General features: G+C 42.3%; 1 protein-coding gene across 2 annotated transcripts in view; it reads right to left on the bottom strand.

Annotated features, from left to right (window-relative positions):
* LOC135289066 (guanine nucleotide-binding protein G(q) subunit alpha) overlaps positions 1–20,440 on the bottom strand; it is a 184,312-nt gene that overhangs the window by 36,639 nt on the left and 127,233 nt on the right. For both annotated transcript variants that reach the window (XM_064402431.1, XM_064402432.1), the window contains one exon: positions 6,596–6,750. In XM_064402431.1, coding sequence (XP_064258501.1) covers positions 6,596–6,750 — 155 coding nt within the window. The remainder of the gene's footprint in view (positions 1–6,595; positions 6,751–20,440) is intronic.

Raw genomic sequence — 20,440 nt, forward strand, 5'->3', positions numbered from 1 at the left:
GGGGTTATTACCCTTTGTGGAAAAAATTATAAAACATGGCCTATTGAAGGAATGTGAATTCAAATTTAATACCCATATTTTGCCAGTTAAGAAGGCAAATGGAAAGGATTACTAGCTGGTACAGGACCTTAGAGCCATAAATAAGATAGTAGAAGATATATACTTAGTAGTAGCAAATCCTTACACCTTGCTAACAGCCTTGAGTGAAAAAATAAAATGGTTTACAGTATTAGATTTGAAAGATGCCTTTTTCTGTATCCCTTTGAGTACTGAAAGACAAGAGATTTTTGCTTTTGAGTGAGAAAAGGATGCTAGCTCAGCTTTCTGTACCTAGATAAGGCTGACAAAGCAGGAGTCATGCAAAACAACAGTATTATGAGAAATGACCTTAAACCTTTAAAATTTTAAAGGTTTATTAAACCTTAACAAAAATACAACAAAGGACTGAATAAGGAAAAATTACAGCATTGGGACTCTCTGTGACCAGCAGCCACATGCTCGTCTACAAAATGGATGCTCTGCCTTTTATACCTTTAGCCCTACCAAAGTTTTGTCAGTCAACTCCTTCTCTGCCATCCATTGGTGAAGATTACTTTCTTACATCTTGATTGGAGGTCAGGTGTTGTTATGCCATGCCTTCTAGTAATAAGCTGGCCCTCCCCAAATGCCCTGACTACTAAGGCTATTGCAAGGGGGAGGGGAAAGAGGACTATGGGAGCACATATTACAATAACATCACTATATACCTTAACATACACATAATATCTATCTCTTAATTGTGAGAGCCAACCATCACATTACTCATCTTTAAGAGTACTACTGGAACTGCACCCTACCTTCCCTGGGATAATCTTGTCTGGCAGACAGGACACATGATATGGAGGATTCCCTATGCTCTCTCCACCTGGCAGAACGCAGTGACTTAAGGCATGGGGGTGGTGGCAACAAGTTCCTGCCTGATGCAGCAGGAGCATCTCCTCTGTGACTACCTCACTTTCCCAGGTGTCTTAGGTATGAGGGTCTGCAAGTGGAACCAAACAATGATGAGGATGATGGTCCATCTATGTTGGAGGTGTTGTCAAGGTTAAGTTGGGCCTATGCACCATATCCAAACCACTTTTATAAAGAAAAAAAAGGCAGGTTATTGTCATAGTAGACCCTCTTTTGTGGGGAATGAAAGGTCCTATGTTTTCCTTTGTCCTTCCAGTTGCAGGGCATGATGAGGAAAGAAACAGAAAGAGCCAGCTGATCGATACCTGGCTTTGTGACTGATGAATTTTGGGTTTTTAATCACAGGTCAGTCCATATGACTCTAGGCCTGCTGATGTCCAATGACATACATCTTTCTCAAAAGGGAAAAAGGATATTTGTGCAAGAGTTAGCAGGGCTCATTGTAAGACCTTTAAACTAGATTTGAAGAGTTAAAGGGATAAAACCAGGCTTGCTATAGATAAGCCTGGAATCAGCATGCCAGTGTTTGAGAGACAGTGTGCTAGTGACGTCCTTCAGTCTGATCCACTATATGTTGAGTACTCTGGAGTACATTTGAAATGTCCCTGTATTAATGTACACAGAACCGTAGCCATTTCAGTGGAGGTAGGGGATGGAGATCCATGCAGCAGCAAAGACATAAAGGTTGTCACTGCATTAGAAACCATGGAAGCACCTAAGAACACTAATGAGAGGCTGTGGATATTGTCTACCTAGATTTTAGTAAACCCTTCAACATCATTGCTCACATCATTGTTTTGGAGAAACTGGATGCTCATGGCTTGGATAGTGTCCTAGGGTGATGTTATGATGCTTGTATCCGCAATCATCTGTTCTGTTTATGCTGGATATTATATTCTGTGCCTTCAAGACTGGCTCTGAGAGCAAAGGTGGGGAGAAGAAGAAGCACAGAGTTTTTGTTATCAGCTTCTTCAGAGTGGCGAATGAGTTTTGTCATCTGGTATTGTTCATTTTTTGTGCTGGGGAGTGCTTTGCCTGTTAAATAAACAGGGTTTTTTCCACTTCTCTGTGAGGAAATTCTTCCCGAACTGGTTGGGGGGAGGGGCCGTGTGGGTTTGCTTTCTGGGGGGCCCCTTTTGGAGGTTTTCTCCCAAATTTGCCCTAAACCAGGACAGATGGGTATACTCTTTACTGAGTAAAAAACTGGCTGAGAGACTGGACTCAAAGAGTTGTGGTGAATGGAGTTAAACCCAATTGGAAGTTGGTCACAAGTGATGTTGCCCAGGGCTCAGTACTGGGACCAGTCATGTTTAATATCTTTATCAATGGTCTGGATGAGGGGATTGGGTGCACCCTCAGTATGTTTGCAGATGATACCAAATTGGGTGGGAGTGTTGATCTGCTTGAGGGTAGAAAAGCTCTGCAGAGGGATCTGGGCCAACTGGATTGATGGGCTGAGGCCAACTGAAAGACCTAGAGCACAAGTCTTATGCGAAGCAGCTGAGGGAACTAGGTTTTTTTAGTCTGGAGAAAAGGAGGCTTAGGGGAGACATTGCTCTCTACAACTATCTGTCGTTAAAAAAAACCCAACAAAATAATCTGATTAAGTAGCCTTAAGTCATAAGCTTTGGTTAATTCCATTTATTATATTTCTGTTCTTTGGGACCTGTTTCTTCTGGAATTGGATGGTGCTACCCTTACTGAGTTATTGTTGGGATTTGGTGGGAGAATTCTGTTAGTTTTCTTTTTGCTAGAAACAGTACTGACTGATGAGACTACCCAAAACAAGCAGTAATTTTGACCATGTGCTAGAAAACAATAAGCTCTGAAGGGCAAGGGAGTTTTTATGCACTTTTGAAAAATACATATAACTTTATCATCTCCAATTTCCACATAAGCAAAATGTCAAAGTAGTTGTAGCAGGATTTTTTCCAACATCAGAGTTGCCAGACTGAGACAAGCATCCTCTTTGGGAACACCCAGTACAGTAAATGGAATAAATTTCCACTATAGTAACACAAGCTATGAGCAAAGCTAAATGTAAAGTACTGGTTGCATTTTCAGAAATGTGCATGTTTGCATCTCTGAGCCTCTTTACCACTTGCAAAAAGTTGAGGCATGTTTACCAGTTTCCCGAATTATCTAATCTTAGTCTAAAGTAAAATAAATGTAGTAAAGCTTAGTAGGTGTAGAAGAAAGATGCACTGTGTTCTTTTTATTCTTATCCCATCCAAATCCTACCTAATTACTTCTCTGAATTTATAATTTCTACATGGCTCAAAACCAAAATTAGGAGGCAGCTAAAAAACTAAAGTCATCAAATCAAAAAACAGTTGTGCAATTTTTTCAAAACTTCTAAATGGGAAATGGGGTTAAAAATTATAAAGATATGAAAAGCATATCCAGTACTGCATTAAAAAAAATCTTGAAAGAAATGCATCCTGTATACTGTTTAATGCAATCTCACTTGCCTTTCTGAATTTCCCTAGTTCAACTGCTTAATCTTCAGTTTTTCTACAGGAAGCACCATTACACAGCAAATTCCATGCCTTTGTTCAAACCTTCCTTTTAGATTTAGTATGTCTATTGCATGATAGAATAGCCATGTGTGTATAGCTAAAAAAAATGCATTAAATACTGACTGGCATAGATAAAGTGGGGTAGGAACTTGCGGGAGAATAATATTTAATTATCCAAAATGTAATAAAACACAGGGAAGAGAAGCTAAACTAATATCCTCAGTGCTTGGGTAACAACTAGAAAACCCTTGGTTGGAGGTACACAATGCCATAACTCACCCATGTCTACGGGCTATAGTACACACAGGGAAAAGAGGACAGGATGCCATTGCACACTGGCAATCAGCTTTTGCATCCTTGGGCATTCCCCAAACCATCAAAACCGATAATGGCCCTGCATACGTCTCACAGAAAACCAGGCGATTTCTGCAGCTCTGGGGTGTATCACACCAAATCCGTATCCCTCATTTACCAACTGGACAAGCAATAGTGAAAAGGGCACATGGTACCTTAAAAGGTATACTCAATAAACAAAAGGGAGGTATGTGTGGTGAGATCCCACAGAGCAGAATAGCTAAAGCTATATACACATTAAATCATTTAATAGGATTAGAAAAATCCCAGAACCCAGTTATCCTAAATCACTTCTTATCACTACAGTCATCCTGCAATGTTCAATTACCCAAACCCAAGGTAATGGTACAAGAGCTCCTTACCAATACATGGGAGGGTCCTTGGGATCTCATTACCTGGGGTCAGGGATATGTATGTGTTTCAACAGACAGTGAGACACGTTGGGTACCTGCCAGATGCGTCCAGACTGCACTGTGTTCTGCTCAGGACCACAGACAGCACCCTCCTGATAAACCCTCAGCAGACATCACAGAGCCGTGTGATCAGAGTGATTGATGACTACTTCATGGAAATCTGGGACTACAGTTCACATAAACACTTGATCTGTTTACAAACTGTTTTCCTTGTCTACAGATTGTTTCCTAGTTTTCCAGTTGGGTTTGTTTTGGGGTTGTTTTTCTTTAATAAGGATTGAATGATTCTTGTTCTTATAGACTGTTTCATTTTCTTCATTGGTTAAATGGTTTGCTGTTTTTACAAAAAAGTTGTTAATCTGTACCTATAAGCCTAATGCCTGGGGCATATTTACCTGAGCTCTCCCCTGTGAGGTCCTGGACATAAATGCTGCAGCTATAATGCAAATCAAAATTTATAGAAAAGAAAGGGTGAGATGTTGGTGTCACATTGCCAGCCCCTGGGCTGAGTGACAAGGGTTTTGGCTGATCAGATCTCTCATAAGACTGCAGGCATTTCAGTGGTCCAGGATCTGAAGGGGTGTGAAGTTCAAACTAATGAAAGCACCCAGACTGGTGTTGTGGTGTGATGTCATGGTCTGCCTCAGTTACCCTGGGTTCCTCCCTGAAGTTTCCTTCCCCAGGTGTGTCAATCACCTCTCCTTTCCTCCATCCTTGCCCCCTGCTGAGTACTGTCTGTCAATCCTGAAATTACAGAAGGGCATCAAGTCATTGGCAGATTCAAAGGATGCCTTCCACCCCTGGGGGGGCATTGGCCCATCCAGGTGTCCTTTTTACCTGAGACCTCCCCGCCCCGTACCTGATTGGTGGTCCTTGGATTCCTCCCCCCTCCCCCTCTCTCCCAGGTAAAAGGGCAAGCAGAAAACACGCTGAAGAGTTCTGTTGGAGATGTTGCTAGATTCAGGGGCCTGCGGCCCAGAATAAAAACTCTGGATTAAAACCCTCCATCAGGACTGACTCTTTCCTTCACCATCACCTTAAAGCTTCTCCAGCACAGGGAGGCCTGAGGAGTGACCCTCTGCGAGAGTAAGCTCCAGCCTGCAACCATCGGAGCTCGGGCATGCCTGGACTTGCCCCAATGTGCTCAGCTGTGACTCACAGCTAGCCAACAGTGTCTCTGGGGTGAAACACTACAGTTGCCACTATTTGGTTCAGCAGCAGGGACAGACAAGCCAAGGCACATCCCATTCAGCAATATTGGTAAACTCCAATAGACTGGGGCTTTCAAATCCTCTATATAAGAGGGTGTGGAAAATAAAGGTCTCTGTGCCACACGAATATCTGGGGTAAGTGGTCTTTGTCTCCTTGCCCCTCACCCCCCCCCACATGACCTAACATAGAACAACCTGTATGAGAGGCTGATAAAGCAGAAGCAGAATGTGGTATGGTAATTACAGAGCATTAGAGGCAATCTCAGCAGACCTAATTCACGCACTAGTAGCTATCTAGCTGCCTAAACTGCATCAGCAAGGTATTTTAAAGTTTGTCTTGACTCAATCATGTATAAAGGATTGTGCTAGATAAGGACCCTCAGACTACTATGTAGCTAAATCTCACTCCAGATTTTTGTTATGTGTATGGCCATGTTCCATTGACTTAACCTTCATGGTGCCTTTCAGTTTCTTCTGTGTTTTCCACAATGAGAGGATGCCTTTTACGCCAACCTGACATGGAGACTAGAACAATATATTATGATTGATTTCCATAGGTAATCTAAAAGTTCCAGTGGAGACCATGGAAGTTTTTGCAAAAACTTTAATATCCAAGTATGCTAACTCTTTTTCTAGTGGGCAATACCAAAAAGTCATCCTCCTCTACCACCATCGTGTTTTTGTTTACAAGATGAAAAATTTTACCAGAGCTCTGTAGTATATTACTCAGAGCAACTGAATTTCTTGGAGATGACATTTAGACAATGCTCAGGGTCCAATGTTAAATTCCATTGCTATTTTAAACAAGGAAAACAGATGTTCAAGGGCATTGCAATCTTTATGAATTGCATAGAAGTCTACCTTTGATTGCACTTTCCTAGTAATAATGTAAGATTTCAAATTATCATACGCTTGTGTTTTGAGAAACAAACACACACATAATACTAAACTACCTTCCTTACATTCACATAATTAAGTGCAGGTTTGTGCTGAATATGTATGGACACACAGGTACTTGTACACACACATAAAGAAACTGTACACATAAGTACACAAAAATATAGTATACAAATATAAAAAGTATTAATTATTTTGTTAGAAAGAACAGAAAATAAGATACAGTTATTTGTAGCCACTATATACTTACTATTTTGTCGAATCTGATAACTGATATTCTCGTCGTCTATCATAACATTCCTGGATTCCAGGGTCATTCCATAAACTTCTCAGTGCATCTACATAGGGGTTCTCAAAAGTTGACACCTTCTCAACATCGACTTCTCGAACTAACTGTGCATGAGCCTAATTTGAAACAAAGAAAACAATTAAATTTATTTCATTTTCTATGTTTACAAATAGTTCATTTTCTCAGGTTGAAAGGTATAGCTTAGTGTGTATTCTATTGCCATCTGTTAGAGGTGGGGCAGTTATCTTCTGTTAATTATGCAGTTTTCTTTATCTCTTCCACAACCCATCCTCCCTCTGGAGAGATATCTTGATAATGGGCCACTGAGTCTCACTGCATAACTGATAAAATTACATCATCCCCTTGTGAGATGCTCCGCCCAGGGGGAGGAGCCAAGCATTCCTACCTAGATATAATCTGAGATTGAGAACACCACAGTCAGCTTTCTCCCACCGGATTCCCAGAAGAGCAGCTTTCTTCTCTACTGGATTCCCAGAGGAAGACCAGGCCCATCTACACCACCACCGGACCTTCAGAGGAAAACGACACCCTTCTACAAGATCAGTGCTTCAACAGAACCACATTTATCATTCCAGGAGTACTGCAGCCACCATTTAATAGGACTGCTACCAAAACCCTGACCCAAGGGTGTCAGGTCATATTCTGACTCTGTCAGTGTTGTTTTGTATTACTGCATTTTTATTTTTATTTTTTCCTAATGAAGAACTGTTATTCCTACTCCCATATCTTTCCCTGCAAAGCCCTTAATTTCTAAATTATAATAATTTGAAGGGAGGGGGTTTACATTTTCCATTTTAAGGATGGCTCCTGCCTTCCTCAACAGACACCTGTCTTTTCAAACCAAGACAGATTTTGGCGCCCAATGTGAGGCTCGAGGGCATCAGGAGAAAAAGGGTGAAAAAGAACAGTTCTTGAGTAACCTAATTTTTTTGTGCTGGATATAGAAAACTCATTAAGTGTCACCATGTGGTCTAGCTTACCCTGGTTCGGGTGGCATGTGGTCGTGGCTATATTTCTCCCATTTGAATGCCCTTATCTAAACATGGGTCCTATAACTAAGGCTACTGTGGCTGTTATTCAGTTTGCTTTATGGGTTAATAAGAGAGGAATTAATGGATATTTAACTTCCTCTGGAAGGCAGGCACATGGATTCAGAGCTATCACACGCTAACTGTATGTTTTTGGGGTTACTTTAATAATGGCACCTACTGTGAGGAAATGACACTGGGGGAAATTTTCTCACAACCCTTAAACCATCTCTTTGGGTCTGCCCCACCAGTTTTCGAAGGGTTCAAATCTTCTCTAAATGCTAATGATATCATACAGTGGTTGGTGTTGCTGATATGCCTGTTAAGCCTGTTCTATTTAACATTCAGACATAAGGGAAGATTGACTTGGATAACCACCCTGACACCTACCCCAGAAAGTAGGGATGCTGCCACAGAACCTGACACTGCCCTGGGGACTAGGGATGGTGCCCCAGAGCCTGACCCTGCCCCACAGCCCACCTCAGAAATAAACCACCCAGACTGGGTGGGAGTTCTGGTAAAGGAGATATGTGAGATGAGCCAGATGCTGAAAGAGTACATTTCTCCAGCCGGTGAGAAACCTTCCCCCTGCCTCAAAGAGGGAGAGTTAAATTGTACAACAGTGGAACCCACAGATGTTACAACTGTCCAGGTTCCAGCTGAACCGCACGGGCAATCACAGCCATCAGCAGACGCCCCTGTGGAAACGAGGAAGTCTAAGATGAAATCAGAGCACCCAGATAAGGATAAGAATGGAGGGCCCTCACAACCCACAGGAGAGCCAACAGTTGAGATCATCACCATGTCCCTGACATATGAAAGTCTCTGTAATCTGCACAAAGACATTGTACGACAGGGTTGTGAGGCTTATACAACTTGGTTACTTTGGGTCTAGGACTTTATGGGTACGGGTGTGCAACTAGATGGTGGTGAGGCAAGGAATTTGGGACCCTTGACCCACGACTCAGGTGTGAATCAGGTATTCATAAGGGAGCCAGGGTCCCTTTCCCTCTGGGAGCGACTTTTAATGAGTGTCAGAGAGAGATTTGTCCACAGGGAGAGAATGCAGGGGCACCATCATAGAATGTGCTGGAAGACTCTTGAGGAAGGGATCCAACAGCTGAGAGAAGTGGCAGTATTGGAGGTACTCTTTGGGAGGGATGGACAGCATGATAATGACCCTGACGAAGTCAGGTGCACAGGCCAAATGTTGTAGAGTCTGGCAAATCTAGGGCCATCTCAATATACCACCTTCATTGCAATGATTAATGCCGATAACAACTGAGAGACAGTAGGTTCTGTCGCCAACAAGCTTAGAAATTATGAGAGTATGATCAATGGCCTGATGCAGGCCCATGTCTCTGCTGTAATTAGGAGTCTCCAAGAGGAGATGAGGGAGATGAGGGAAGAGGTAAGGAGGAACAGTTTCCATACGGCACCAGTGCCAGTAAAAGGCACCAAAGTCAGAGACCAATGTCCCCCAGCTAGAGAGAGAGGGTATACCCCCCCCAAGCTGACCTGTGGTTCTTCCTGTGTGACCATAGGGAAGACATGGGAAGGTGGGATGTGAAACTTGTAAGAACGATCTCTGGGGCCTTTTCAGGGGTCCAATCTGGCTAGCTCTGGACCTTGGCCCCTTGCAGTCTTACAGGGACAAAAGTAAATTACTTAAGGCACTCTTTCCTCTCGGGACCAGAGTCCCACTTTATTCTGGATAGGAGCCGCCTGGGAATCAAGGCAGCATCCCTGGGGGGAAAGAGGCCGGAATGTCTGATGACAGGAGATTTTAAACCCAGGGAAAGGGGGGCAGAGGAGAGGGGCCACAGCCAACGGGATACAAGTGAGGGGAGGGGCGAGGGGAGGAGCAACATGGGGAGAGACCACCACTACTGGGGCTTAGGGGAGAAAGAAAGACCATGTGATATGAGGGGGGAAACCCATGAGGATACAAACATACTATTCAGTGCAAAATACCAAACCCAGTGCAAAACAATAACTAAATAAACTATTTAGTGCAATACAACAGAAACCTACTTCTGTCCTGGCAGCACGGATGCATCAACTCAAGGAGGGAAACACTAACTGAGGGAGTTCCACTAAAGTGAAAGCAGCCTCAGCCTCTCATGACCGAGTTGCTGGGTATGATCTGTCAAATCCCCTTGAAGGTACCTCTAGCATGTATGCCCAGGGAGGGAATGATAACCAGGGCTGGAGGGGCCCTGCCTCTAGCCAGGAAGAGACACGGGAAAACCGGATCTTTTGGACGGTGTGGATCCAATGGCCTGGTACATCAGAGCCACAGAAATATGAAGTGTTAGTTGATGCTAGTGCGCAATGTACCCTAATGACATTGGGATGTGGGAACAGAACCTGTTTCCATTGCTGGGGTAATGGGGGGATCCAGCAATTGACCCTGTTGGAATCCAAGGTGAGCCTGACTGGGAAGGAGTGGCAGAAACATCCTATTGTGACCAGCCCAGAGGCCCCATGTATTCTAGGCATAGACTTTCTCAAGAATGACTATTACAAAGACCCAAAGGGACTCAGGTGGGCTTTTGGAATAGCTGCTGTAGAGGCAGAGGACATTAAGCAATTGAACACCTTGCCTGGACTATCAGAAAACCCATCTGCAGTAGGACTCCTGAGGGTGGAAAAGCAACAAGTACCGATTGCCACCTTGATGGTGCACCACCGGCAGTATCAGATGAATCGAGATGCTGTGATCCCCATCCACAAAATGATCTGAGCTGGAGAGCCAAGGGAGGGTCAGCAAAACCCATTCACCCTTTCGACAGCCCCATTTGGCCTGTGTGCAATCTGACAAAAAATGGAGACTGACTGTGGACTATCATAGCCTGAGTGAAGTGACTCCACCGCTGAGCGCTGCTGTGCCGGACATGCTGGAACTCCAGTATGAGCTGGAGTCCAAGGCAGCAAAGTGGTATGCCACTATTGACATTTTTCTCCATTCCTCTGGCAGCAGAATGCAGGCCTCAGTTTGCTTTCACCTGGAAGGGTATACAGTACACCTGGAACTGACTGCCCCAGGGGTGGAAACACAGCCCCACCATCTGCCATGGACTGATCCAGGCTGCACTAGAAAAGAGTGAAGCTCCAGAACATCTCCAGTATGTTGATGACATCATTGTGTGGGGGAATACAGCAATGGAAGTATTAGAGAGAGACCATCATCCATATTCTGCTGAAAGCCAGCTTCGCCACCAAGGAGAGCAACATCAAAGGACTTGCCTGAGAGATCCAGTTCTTAGGAGTAAAGTGGCAAGACGGACTACCTCAGATTCCCACTGATGTCATCAACAAGATCACAGCTATGTCTCCACTGACCAGCAAGAAGGAAACACAGGCTTTCCAAGGCGCCATATGTTTTTGGAGAATGCGCATTCCTGGGTACAGTCAGATCGTGAGCCCTCTCTACCTGGTTACCAGCAAGAAGAACGATTTCCACTGGGTCTCTGAACAGCAAGAAGCCTTCGCCCAGATCAAGCAGGAGATCACTCAGCTGGTAGCACTTGGCCCAGTCACAATGGGACCAGAGGTGAAGAATGTGCTTTACTCTGCCGCCAGGAACAATGACTTGTCCTGGAGCCTATGGCAGAAGGTGCCTAGGCTGACCACTGGGATTCTGGAGCCAAAGTTACAGAGGATCTGAATCTAACTACACTCCAACAGAGAAGGAAATCTTGGCCGCCTGTGAAGGAGTTTAGCTGCGTCAGAGGTAATTGGCATGGAAGCACAACTCCTCCTGGCACCCCGACTACTGCTGCTGGGGTGGATGTTTAAAGGAAATGTTTCCTCCAGACACCATGCCACAGACTCCACATGGAGCAAATGGATTGCTCTTATCACACAGCACGCCCATATTAGAAACCCGAATTGCCCTGGGATTTTGGAAATAATTACAAATGTGTCGAAAGTTGAAAACTTTAGTCTCACTGATGAAGAAGAGCAGGAACAAGTGACACAGGCTGAAGAAGCTCCACTGTACAACAGACTACCAGCAGAAGAAACACAATATGCTCTTTTCACTGATGTTTCTTGTTGCATCGTAGGGATGAACTAGAAGTAGAAAGCAGCCGTATGGAGCCCCACAAGACAGGTTGCATAAGCTACTGAAGGAGAAGGTGGATCAAGCCAACTTGCTGAACTGAAGGTCGTTCAGCTGGTCCTGGACATTGCTGAAAGAAAGAAGTGGCCAAAGCGATATCGTTTTATCGATTTGTGGATGGTAGCCAGTGCTCTGTGGGGCTGGCTAGAAAAGTGGAAAAAGGCCAACTGGCAACATAGAGGAAAAGCAGTCTGGGCTGCTGAAGAGTAGAAAGACGTTGCCACTCGGGTAGAGAAGCTACCTGTGAAAGTCCATCATGTAGATACCCATGTCCCCAAGAGTCGGGCTAATGAGGAGCACCAAAACAATGAGCAGGTAGATCAGGCTACAAAGATAAAGGTGTCAGACAGACTAAGATTAGCTACACAATGGAGAGTTGTTCTTAGCTCAATGGGCCCATGATGCTTCAAGTCATCAGGGCAGAGATGCCACCTATAACTAGGCACGTGACCAGGGGCTAGATTTAACCATGGGTGGTATTTCTCAGTTTATCCATGACTGTGAGATGTGTGCTGAGATCAAGCAGGCCAAGCGGGTGAAACCCCTACAGTATGGTCGGCGGTGGTCCAAATATAAGTACGGAGAGGCCTGTCAGATTGACTATGTCACACTGCCCCAGACATGCCAAAGTAAGCACTATGTGCTGACCATGGTGGAAGCCACCACTGGCTAGTTGGAGACCTACCCTGTGCCTCACACTACTGCCTGGAACACCATCTTGGGCCTGGAAAAGCAAGTCCTGCAGAGACATGGCACCCCTGAGAGAACTGAGCCAGACAACATGACCCATTTCAAGAATGGCTTTATAAACACCTGGGCCAGAGAACGTGGTATTGAATAGATATATCATATCCTTTATCATGCACCAGCTGCTGGGAAAGTTGATTGGGGCAACGGACTACTTAAGACTACCCTGAAGGAACTTGGCATGGGAACCTGTAGAAATTGAGAAATTAACTTAGCAAAAGCCACCTGGATGGTCAACACCCATGAGTCCATCAATCGAGCTAGTCCTGCCAAGTCTTAACCCTTGTACACAATGGATGGAGATAAAGTCCCTATGGTACACGTGAAAGGTATTTTAGGAAAGACTGGATTAGTCCAACCTCAGGCAAAGATGAACCCATCTGCGGGATTGTTTTTGCTCAAAGACCTGGTTACACTTAGTGGGTAAATCAGAAAGATGGAGAAGCCCATTGTGTACTACTGGGAAACCTAGTCTTAAGTGGAAACTGTGCGTAAAGTTTCATTGTGTAGAGTTTATTGATTTGGCTAAGATGCAGATGGTAATAGAATGAAGGGTGGATAATGTCTCAGGTTGAAAAGTGTAGCCGAGATGTGTATTCTATTGCCATCTGTTAGAGGTGGGGCAGTTATCTTCTGTTAATTGAGCCACCCGTTAAAACCAGGTGGGGCAGTTTTCTTTATCTCTTCCACTACCCATCCTCCCTCTGGGGAGATATCTTCTCTTAATGGGCCATTGAGTCTCACTGCATGGCTGATAAAATTACATCATCCCCTTGTGAGATGGTCCACCCAGGGGAAGGAGCCAAGCATTCCTACCTAGATATAATCTGAGATTTGGAATACCACAGTCAGCCTTCTCCCACTGGATTCACAGAGGAGCACCTTTCTTCTCCACTGTATTCTCAGAGGAAGACCAGGCCCATCTACAGCACCACCGGACCTTCAGAGGAAAATGACACCCTTCTACAAGATCAGTGCTTCAACAGAACTGCATCTGTCAATCCAGAAGGACTGCAGCCACCATTTAATAGGACTGCTACCAAAACCCTGACCAACAGGGTGTCAGGTTGTATTCTGACTCTGTCAGTAGTTTGTTTTCTTTTTTGTACTATTACATTTGTATTTTTAATTTTCCTAGTGAAGAACTGTTATTCCTATTTCCAGATCTTTGCCTGAGAGCCCCTTAATTTCAAAATTATAATAATTCAGAGGGAGGGGGTTTACATTTTCCATTTCAAGGGTGACTTCTGCCTGCCTTAGCAGACACCTGTCTTTTCAAACCAAGATATTCATATATTGTGAATGTGATTAACAGGAATAATTTTTCAGACTGGCCATCTTACCAATGTGTGGTTATGAATGAATGATGTTAAGGTGTGTTCAAACTAAGAAAAATAGTAATCAGAATGATATGAGAGAAGGTAAATTAATATATGAGTATATGGGCCATTATTTCAGAATAAGCTTATCCTAATCCAGTATTATGTAGCTGAAATTGATAAAATATTCTCACAATCATTTATATTTAATTAAGCTAAATTTTAAGAAGGTTTTTATTTTTCAGATCTACTTTTAGGGCATATAATATGCTTGCTTTAAAATAATCTCTTAAGGAACTTGGCAGAGTTAGACTGATAGGAGCAGAAAGAATGGGAAAGAGGGAGAAAATTGTCTTTTAAAGAGATTAATTTATATGTACATACACTAAGAGAGAAAAAGAACAGATGAAAACTCAGCAAACAAAAAAAAGGGATTCTATTCTCAAATTTAGTCTACATTTCAGAGTAGACTCATTTCAGTAAGGACACAGACCCCTTTCCATTTTAAATCAGGTAAGTACGTAAAATAAGGACTGGGTTTGTTATTTTTAAAGTAATTTATCCTGCTTTCACACATACAACCTGTCACCTCTCTTTTTAGATAGTCCAGGAGAATGCTACAACTCATTACTTAACAAAATTTTATCCCTGCGACTACTGTCTACTCATAGGGAAATCAAGAACCCCAAGTTCAATCTGAAAAATGTTTGAGATATGGAGAACATATGCTATCTGTTATAAGAATTCAAGTCTCCAAGTTCTAACAAAGTATGTTTTCTTCTGGAACATCATGTTCACCCTTGCCAAAATTGGACAGATCATGAAGGGTTTCTACTATCTGAAAACAAAATTTTTACAAAATGGTGTTCAACTAAGCACAAGCCAATACTCTTGTGAAACAGGAAGATATATTTTTCCCCAAAAGATTTTGTATTTTTTTCTGAAGCCCACTTATGTGTTCAATTAGCTTTATAGTATTCCAAAAGAATGATACCCCAAGTATTTGCTCACTACTTGTGACAAACCGATACACGATATATTCAGATATTATTTATTTTATTGTTCTTGAGCTCTGAAAGTATGGCCAGCTGATATCAAAATGCTAACAGAGGTAAAAGACTGACTCAGTATTCAAAAGTTGCTCTTAAGCTTTCATCGGAAATTCATCATCATTGACAGATGCTCAAGTATTAGACATCAGGAGCATCATAAAAGGTAATTACTTTTTTCAGTTATTAATTTAGACATATAATTACTGAAAAATGGATGAAGATTTTAAATTTTTGTTTACCAGTTCTGTTTGTCCTGCTCTAGAACTAATATGACTTTGCACTATGTGTCAAAAACCTCTGAAATGAAGTTCAGTATATACCAGTGACGCATATCCAGCAGAAATCTAATTCAGTCTTTTAAAGAAACATTCTTTCCTCAATAAAAAGTGTTTCTGGTTCCCTGGGTAGACTTGGGTAGACTCATGACTACTTGTATCCTACTGACATACAGCTCTTGACAATAATGTTGCTTTTCTTAAAAAAGTAATAACCCTTCACGCAGATTTCAAGTCTATGCTACGTTTAGGCTATGGTGTCTTGTTCCCCAGTGGTTCTATACTTTGCTGTAGATTACAAGTTTTCTTTCTCTGAGTCTTTGTCAGTTGGTATCTTTTACTGGCTTCTAATTTCTGGTCGAAAAGAGAGAGATTTAAAACCAGGATCTCATCTATTGGCTTCTTTTCTCAATCCAATAAAAACCAAAAGTAATTCTACTGAAGCCTAATGAGATGCAAAAGCATAAATTTAATGCAGAAAAAGACTCAACCATGCATGATGTGTGGTGCTAAAACTGCTAAATATTTGGTTTAGTTTCCTTCCACTAATATAATATCAATATTGGTACATTACATTTGATGTTAGCACTCAAATTGCTTGCATGAAAAATCTGAGGACTCATCATTCATCCAGTTTATGTAGTACAACCTTTACCTAGTACTTCTTAGTCTCCACTGATACTTTTTGCTGTACCCAAAAATAAACATTACTTGAAACAAAATAGTAAAGCTACCACCCCTTAAAAAATTGTACCATCTGAGATTTCTTTCTTTTGGGACACCAACAACTGCTATCAAAGCAGTGAAACAAACAAAACAAAAAAGGATTCTGCGAGTACCTCCAAATTCAAATTGGTAATTAAAATGTAATTACTAGTTAAGCTGTAATGTTCTGCAAACAAAATCTAGATGATCTGACTTTACAGTCTGATATACTTGACAGCAGCAGTCAAAGAACATTTTCCATGTCCTTCTGAAGATATAGGAATACATGTAACAAATTACACATTATTTGCCACAGATGTTATAGAAACATTAATCCAATTATCTTTATCACATCACATAAATTTTTAATTTCTAAGAGTTTCTTCCTTGATTTCTACAGGTATTAAAAAGAATCATCCCAGAAAAAGAAAACTGAAATTTCTAGGAATACCATTAGAGTTATTTTCTAACAATGATTTTATGTTTATGAAACCAGGAAATCTGGGTGTTAGATGATACCAAAATAGCTATCTTCTCCGTCTTCACCATTGCCTTCAGAAAATTATTGACCATGTTAAAAACGAATTCTGAGCTTGAAGATAATTATGCTCTTATACTCATCATTCTGTCAATATTATTTTCCCCTTGATTGCATTTAAAATAAATAAATTTTTTAATCTCTAGGTTCTGTGCTTGTTCTACCCCAGATCAGTGGGAGGGGACATGGCCAAGACATGTTATGCGATAACACCTTATGTCATTGCCAGGGTGTCCTGGTTTAGGGTAAATTTGGGAGGAAACTTTTAAAGGGGTTCCTCTAGAAAGTAGATTTAACTGGCCCTAGCACAAATCCCTGAGGAACACCACTAGTGACTGGCACCAACTGGATGCAGCACCGTTCACCACCACTCTCTGGGCACGGCAATCCAGCCAGTTCTTAACCCAGCAAAGAGTGCTCCTATCCAAGCTGTGGGCTGCCAGCTTTTCCAGGAGTATGCTGTGGGAGACAGCGTCAAAGGCCTTGCTGAAGTCCAAATTGACAACATCCACAGCCTTTCCTGCATCCACCAGGCAGCTCACCTGGTCATAAAAGGAGACCAGGTTGGTCAAACATGACCTACCCCTCCTAAACCCATGTTGGCTAGGTCTGATACCCTGGCCATCCTGCAAGTGTAGAGTGATAACACTCAATATAAACTCTTCCATTACCTTACTGGGTACTGAGGTCAGGCTAGCTGGCCTATAATTACCAGGATCCTCCTTCCTACCCTTCTTGTGAATGGGCGTCACATTGGACGGCTTCCACTCATCTAGAACTTCACCAGTGAGCCAGGGCTGTTGGTAAGTGATGGAGAGCGGCTTCACAAGCTCATCTGCCAGCTCCTTCATCACCCTGGGATGGATCCCATCTGGTCCCATAGATTCATGAACATCCAAGCAGCTCAGCAGTTTTCTGACTGCCTCCTCCTGGATAACAGAAGGACCATTCTGCTCCCTGACACAATCTACCAACCCAGGACAGTTGTCCTGAGGGCAAGCTGTCCTCCCACTGAAGACTGAGGCAAAGAAGGTGTTATGCACTTCTGCCTTCTCATCTGCAGTTACTAAGTTCCCTCCTGCATCCGGCAAAGAACAAAGGTTGGCCTTACCCTTCCTTTTGCTGTTAATATATTTGTAAAACCATTTTTTACTATCCTTTACAAAATTTGCCAGATTAAGTTTGAACTGAGCTTTGGCCTCTCTAATTTTTTCCTTACATGACCTAGAAACCCTCTTAAACACTTCCTGGGAGACCTGTCCCTCCTTCCAAAGATGATACATCCTCTTTTTATTCTTAAATTCCTTCTAAACCTCGATGCCCATCCAGGCTGGATGTTTGTCTCGTTGACTCATCTTTTGGTACACAGGGACAGTCTGTTCCTGTGCCCTCAAGATCTCTGTTTTGAAGCATGCCCACCTTTCCTGGACTCCTTTGTTTTTAAGGGCTGCTTCCCAAGGAACTCTCTGAATAAGTTTCCTAAATAGGCCAAAGTCTGCCCTCTGGAAGGCCAGTGTAAAAGTCATATTGATGTTCCTCCTCATTTCACCAAATATTGAAAACTCCATAATTTCATGATCACTATGCCCCAAGCAGCCTCCAAACACCACATCTCCCACCAGACCATCTCTATTTGCAAGCAATAGGCCTAACATAGTCCCTCCCCTGGTGGGCTCAATCACCAGCTGTGACAAAAAGTTGTCCTCCACACACTCTAAAAACTCCCTGGACAGCCTCTTTTCTGCTATATTAGGTTCCCAGAAGATGTCTGGTAGGTTAAAGTCACCTACAAGAAAAAGGGCTGGTGATCCTGAAACATCCTCCAGCTGCTTATAGAATAAGTTGTCCACCTCTTCTTCCTGGTTGGGTGGACAATAACAGACTCCCTGTAGGACATCAGCCTTGTTGGCCTTCCCCTTAATTCTTACCCATAGACATTCAACTTCATCATCATTCATTTCAATTTCCATGGCATCAAAAGCCTCCCTAATATAAAGGGCCACCCCCCCACCTCTTCTCCCCTTCCTGTCTCTTCTGAAGGGCTTGTAGCCATCCGGTGCAGCACTCCAGCTATGTGAGTCGTCCCACCATGTTTCCATGATGGTGACTACATCATAGCTTTGCTGTTGAAATCATAGCTTTGCTGTTGTAATCATAACTTTGCTGAGACAAAATGCCATGACTCTGAGAATGCCCCTCTTCCTTCTTCTTCCCCCTGCTTTATATGCTGAACATGACCCCATATGGTATGGAATATCCCCCTTTGGTCAGTTTTCCCAGCTGTGTCCCTTCCCACCGTTTTGTGCACCCCCAGCCTACTGGCTGGTGGGGTGGGGTGAGAAGCAAAAAAGGCCTTGACACTGTGCAAGTGCTACTCTTCAATAACTAAAACGTCTCTATTATCAACAGTTTTTTTCTGCACAAATCCAAACCAGCCCCATATTAGCTACTGTGAAGAAAATTAACTCTATCTCAGGCAAATCCTGAACAGGTGTTTAGTGAAAAAATCTTAATTTGATACCCTGCTGAGAAATAACTGTCATTCTAAGGAATAATGGCTTAATGAGATTATCTCAACACTGGAGAAACATTACTGAATACAACACTTAGTCAGGTGTTAACCCCGACCTTAAAAGTAAGTTTGACATTTCAACCTGCATCTCAGCTATATCACTACTTTTATACTGTCAAATCCTCTCCAAAGCATATTTGTGTATATTTCATCTCATTGGGATAGCTTTATATGAGAGATCTAATTTTCATTCCTTTCCGAAGGGGAAAGAAATCATACAATCCAATTCTCATGTAGTTCAAGCCTAGCAATGCAGGACCCAAAGAAAACTTACATTAGGATGTGAAGCAGACATGATTTGATTTTATGTAGAAAAGGCTTCTAAATATGGTATCTGTTTCAGCACACCCAGATGATTGTACCATCTGCTAGGGATGCATTCATAAAAAGCTGTTTTCTACTGCCTATCCTAGCTAGTAAATGACATAAATTAAAAAAGACCTACTGGATTGCATAAATTAATTGCAGTGCAACTTAAGAAAGCAGTTCTCTTAATAAAGCCAGTCTCAATAAAGAATATTAAAAATATTGTTGCTGTAATTTTATTTATCAGATGGGTAAAACATCACACACACTGCTGATTCATATGGTATCCAAAAACAGCACACAGAAAGCTCTGCATAAAGACCACAAAAGATGATAAGCATCCAAGAAGGGACAGATAGGGTTTTTAGAAACTTCCTGAAGGTAGTTTAGAAACTACCTGAATGCTTTGTTCTCCCTTGCAGACATCCCATTGTGCAAGAGACTCCTTTGCAACCCCTGAAAAATCTGTCCATTCACATATTCCTCAATTTCCTCATGTATATCCTTAAAAACCTTTTCCAACAAGCAAATTTGAAACAGAGAAGTAACTCCAGTTTTCTTTTAGAAAAATCAATTTTATACAGTCAGCCACAGTACAAACATATACTAGTCAAATGGTCTCCATATCTTTTAGTGATATCTCAGTCCAATACTGTTAGCACCTGCACTACCACAGAACCAGTTGACCATTTCACTACAGATAAGGGTTTAAAAAACATGCTAGTTTTGAAATGGCAGGGAGCTGAAAAAACTATTTTAAAAAAGAGAATAAATGTTGAAATTATTTTCTTCCCCAAATTGTTACTGTAGATCTAAATTAATGTTCCACAAACTACTTTTGAAAAATATTAAAACATTTTCTTTCAGACTGACTGCAAGAGAATTTATAACATTGTATTGGGTTTACACAGCAAGGTTTTGGTAGCAGAGGTGGTACAGTGGTGGCTTCTGTGAGAAGCTGCCAGAAGCTTCCCCTATGTCTGATAAAGCCAATGCCAGGTGGCTTACATAGACTCACTGCTGACCAAGGCCAGGATAATCAGCAACAGTGGTAGCAACTCTGGGATAATTTATTTCAAAAGTGAAAAAAACCTGCTGCACACAGCAGCCAGAAGAG

This window comes from Passer domesticus, chromosome W (genome assembly GCF_036417665.1).
Source record: "Passer domesticus isolate bPasDom1 chromosome W, bPasDom1.hap1, whole genome shotgun sequence".
Lineage (NCBI taxonomy): Eukaryota > Metazoa > Chordata > Aves > Passeriformes > Passeridae > Passer > Passer domesticus.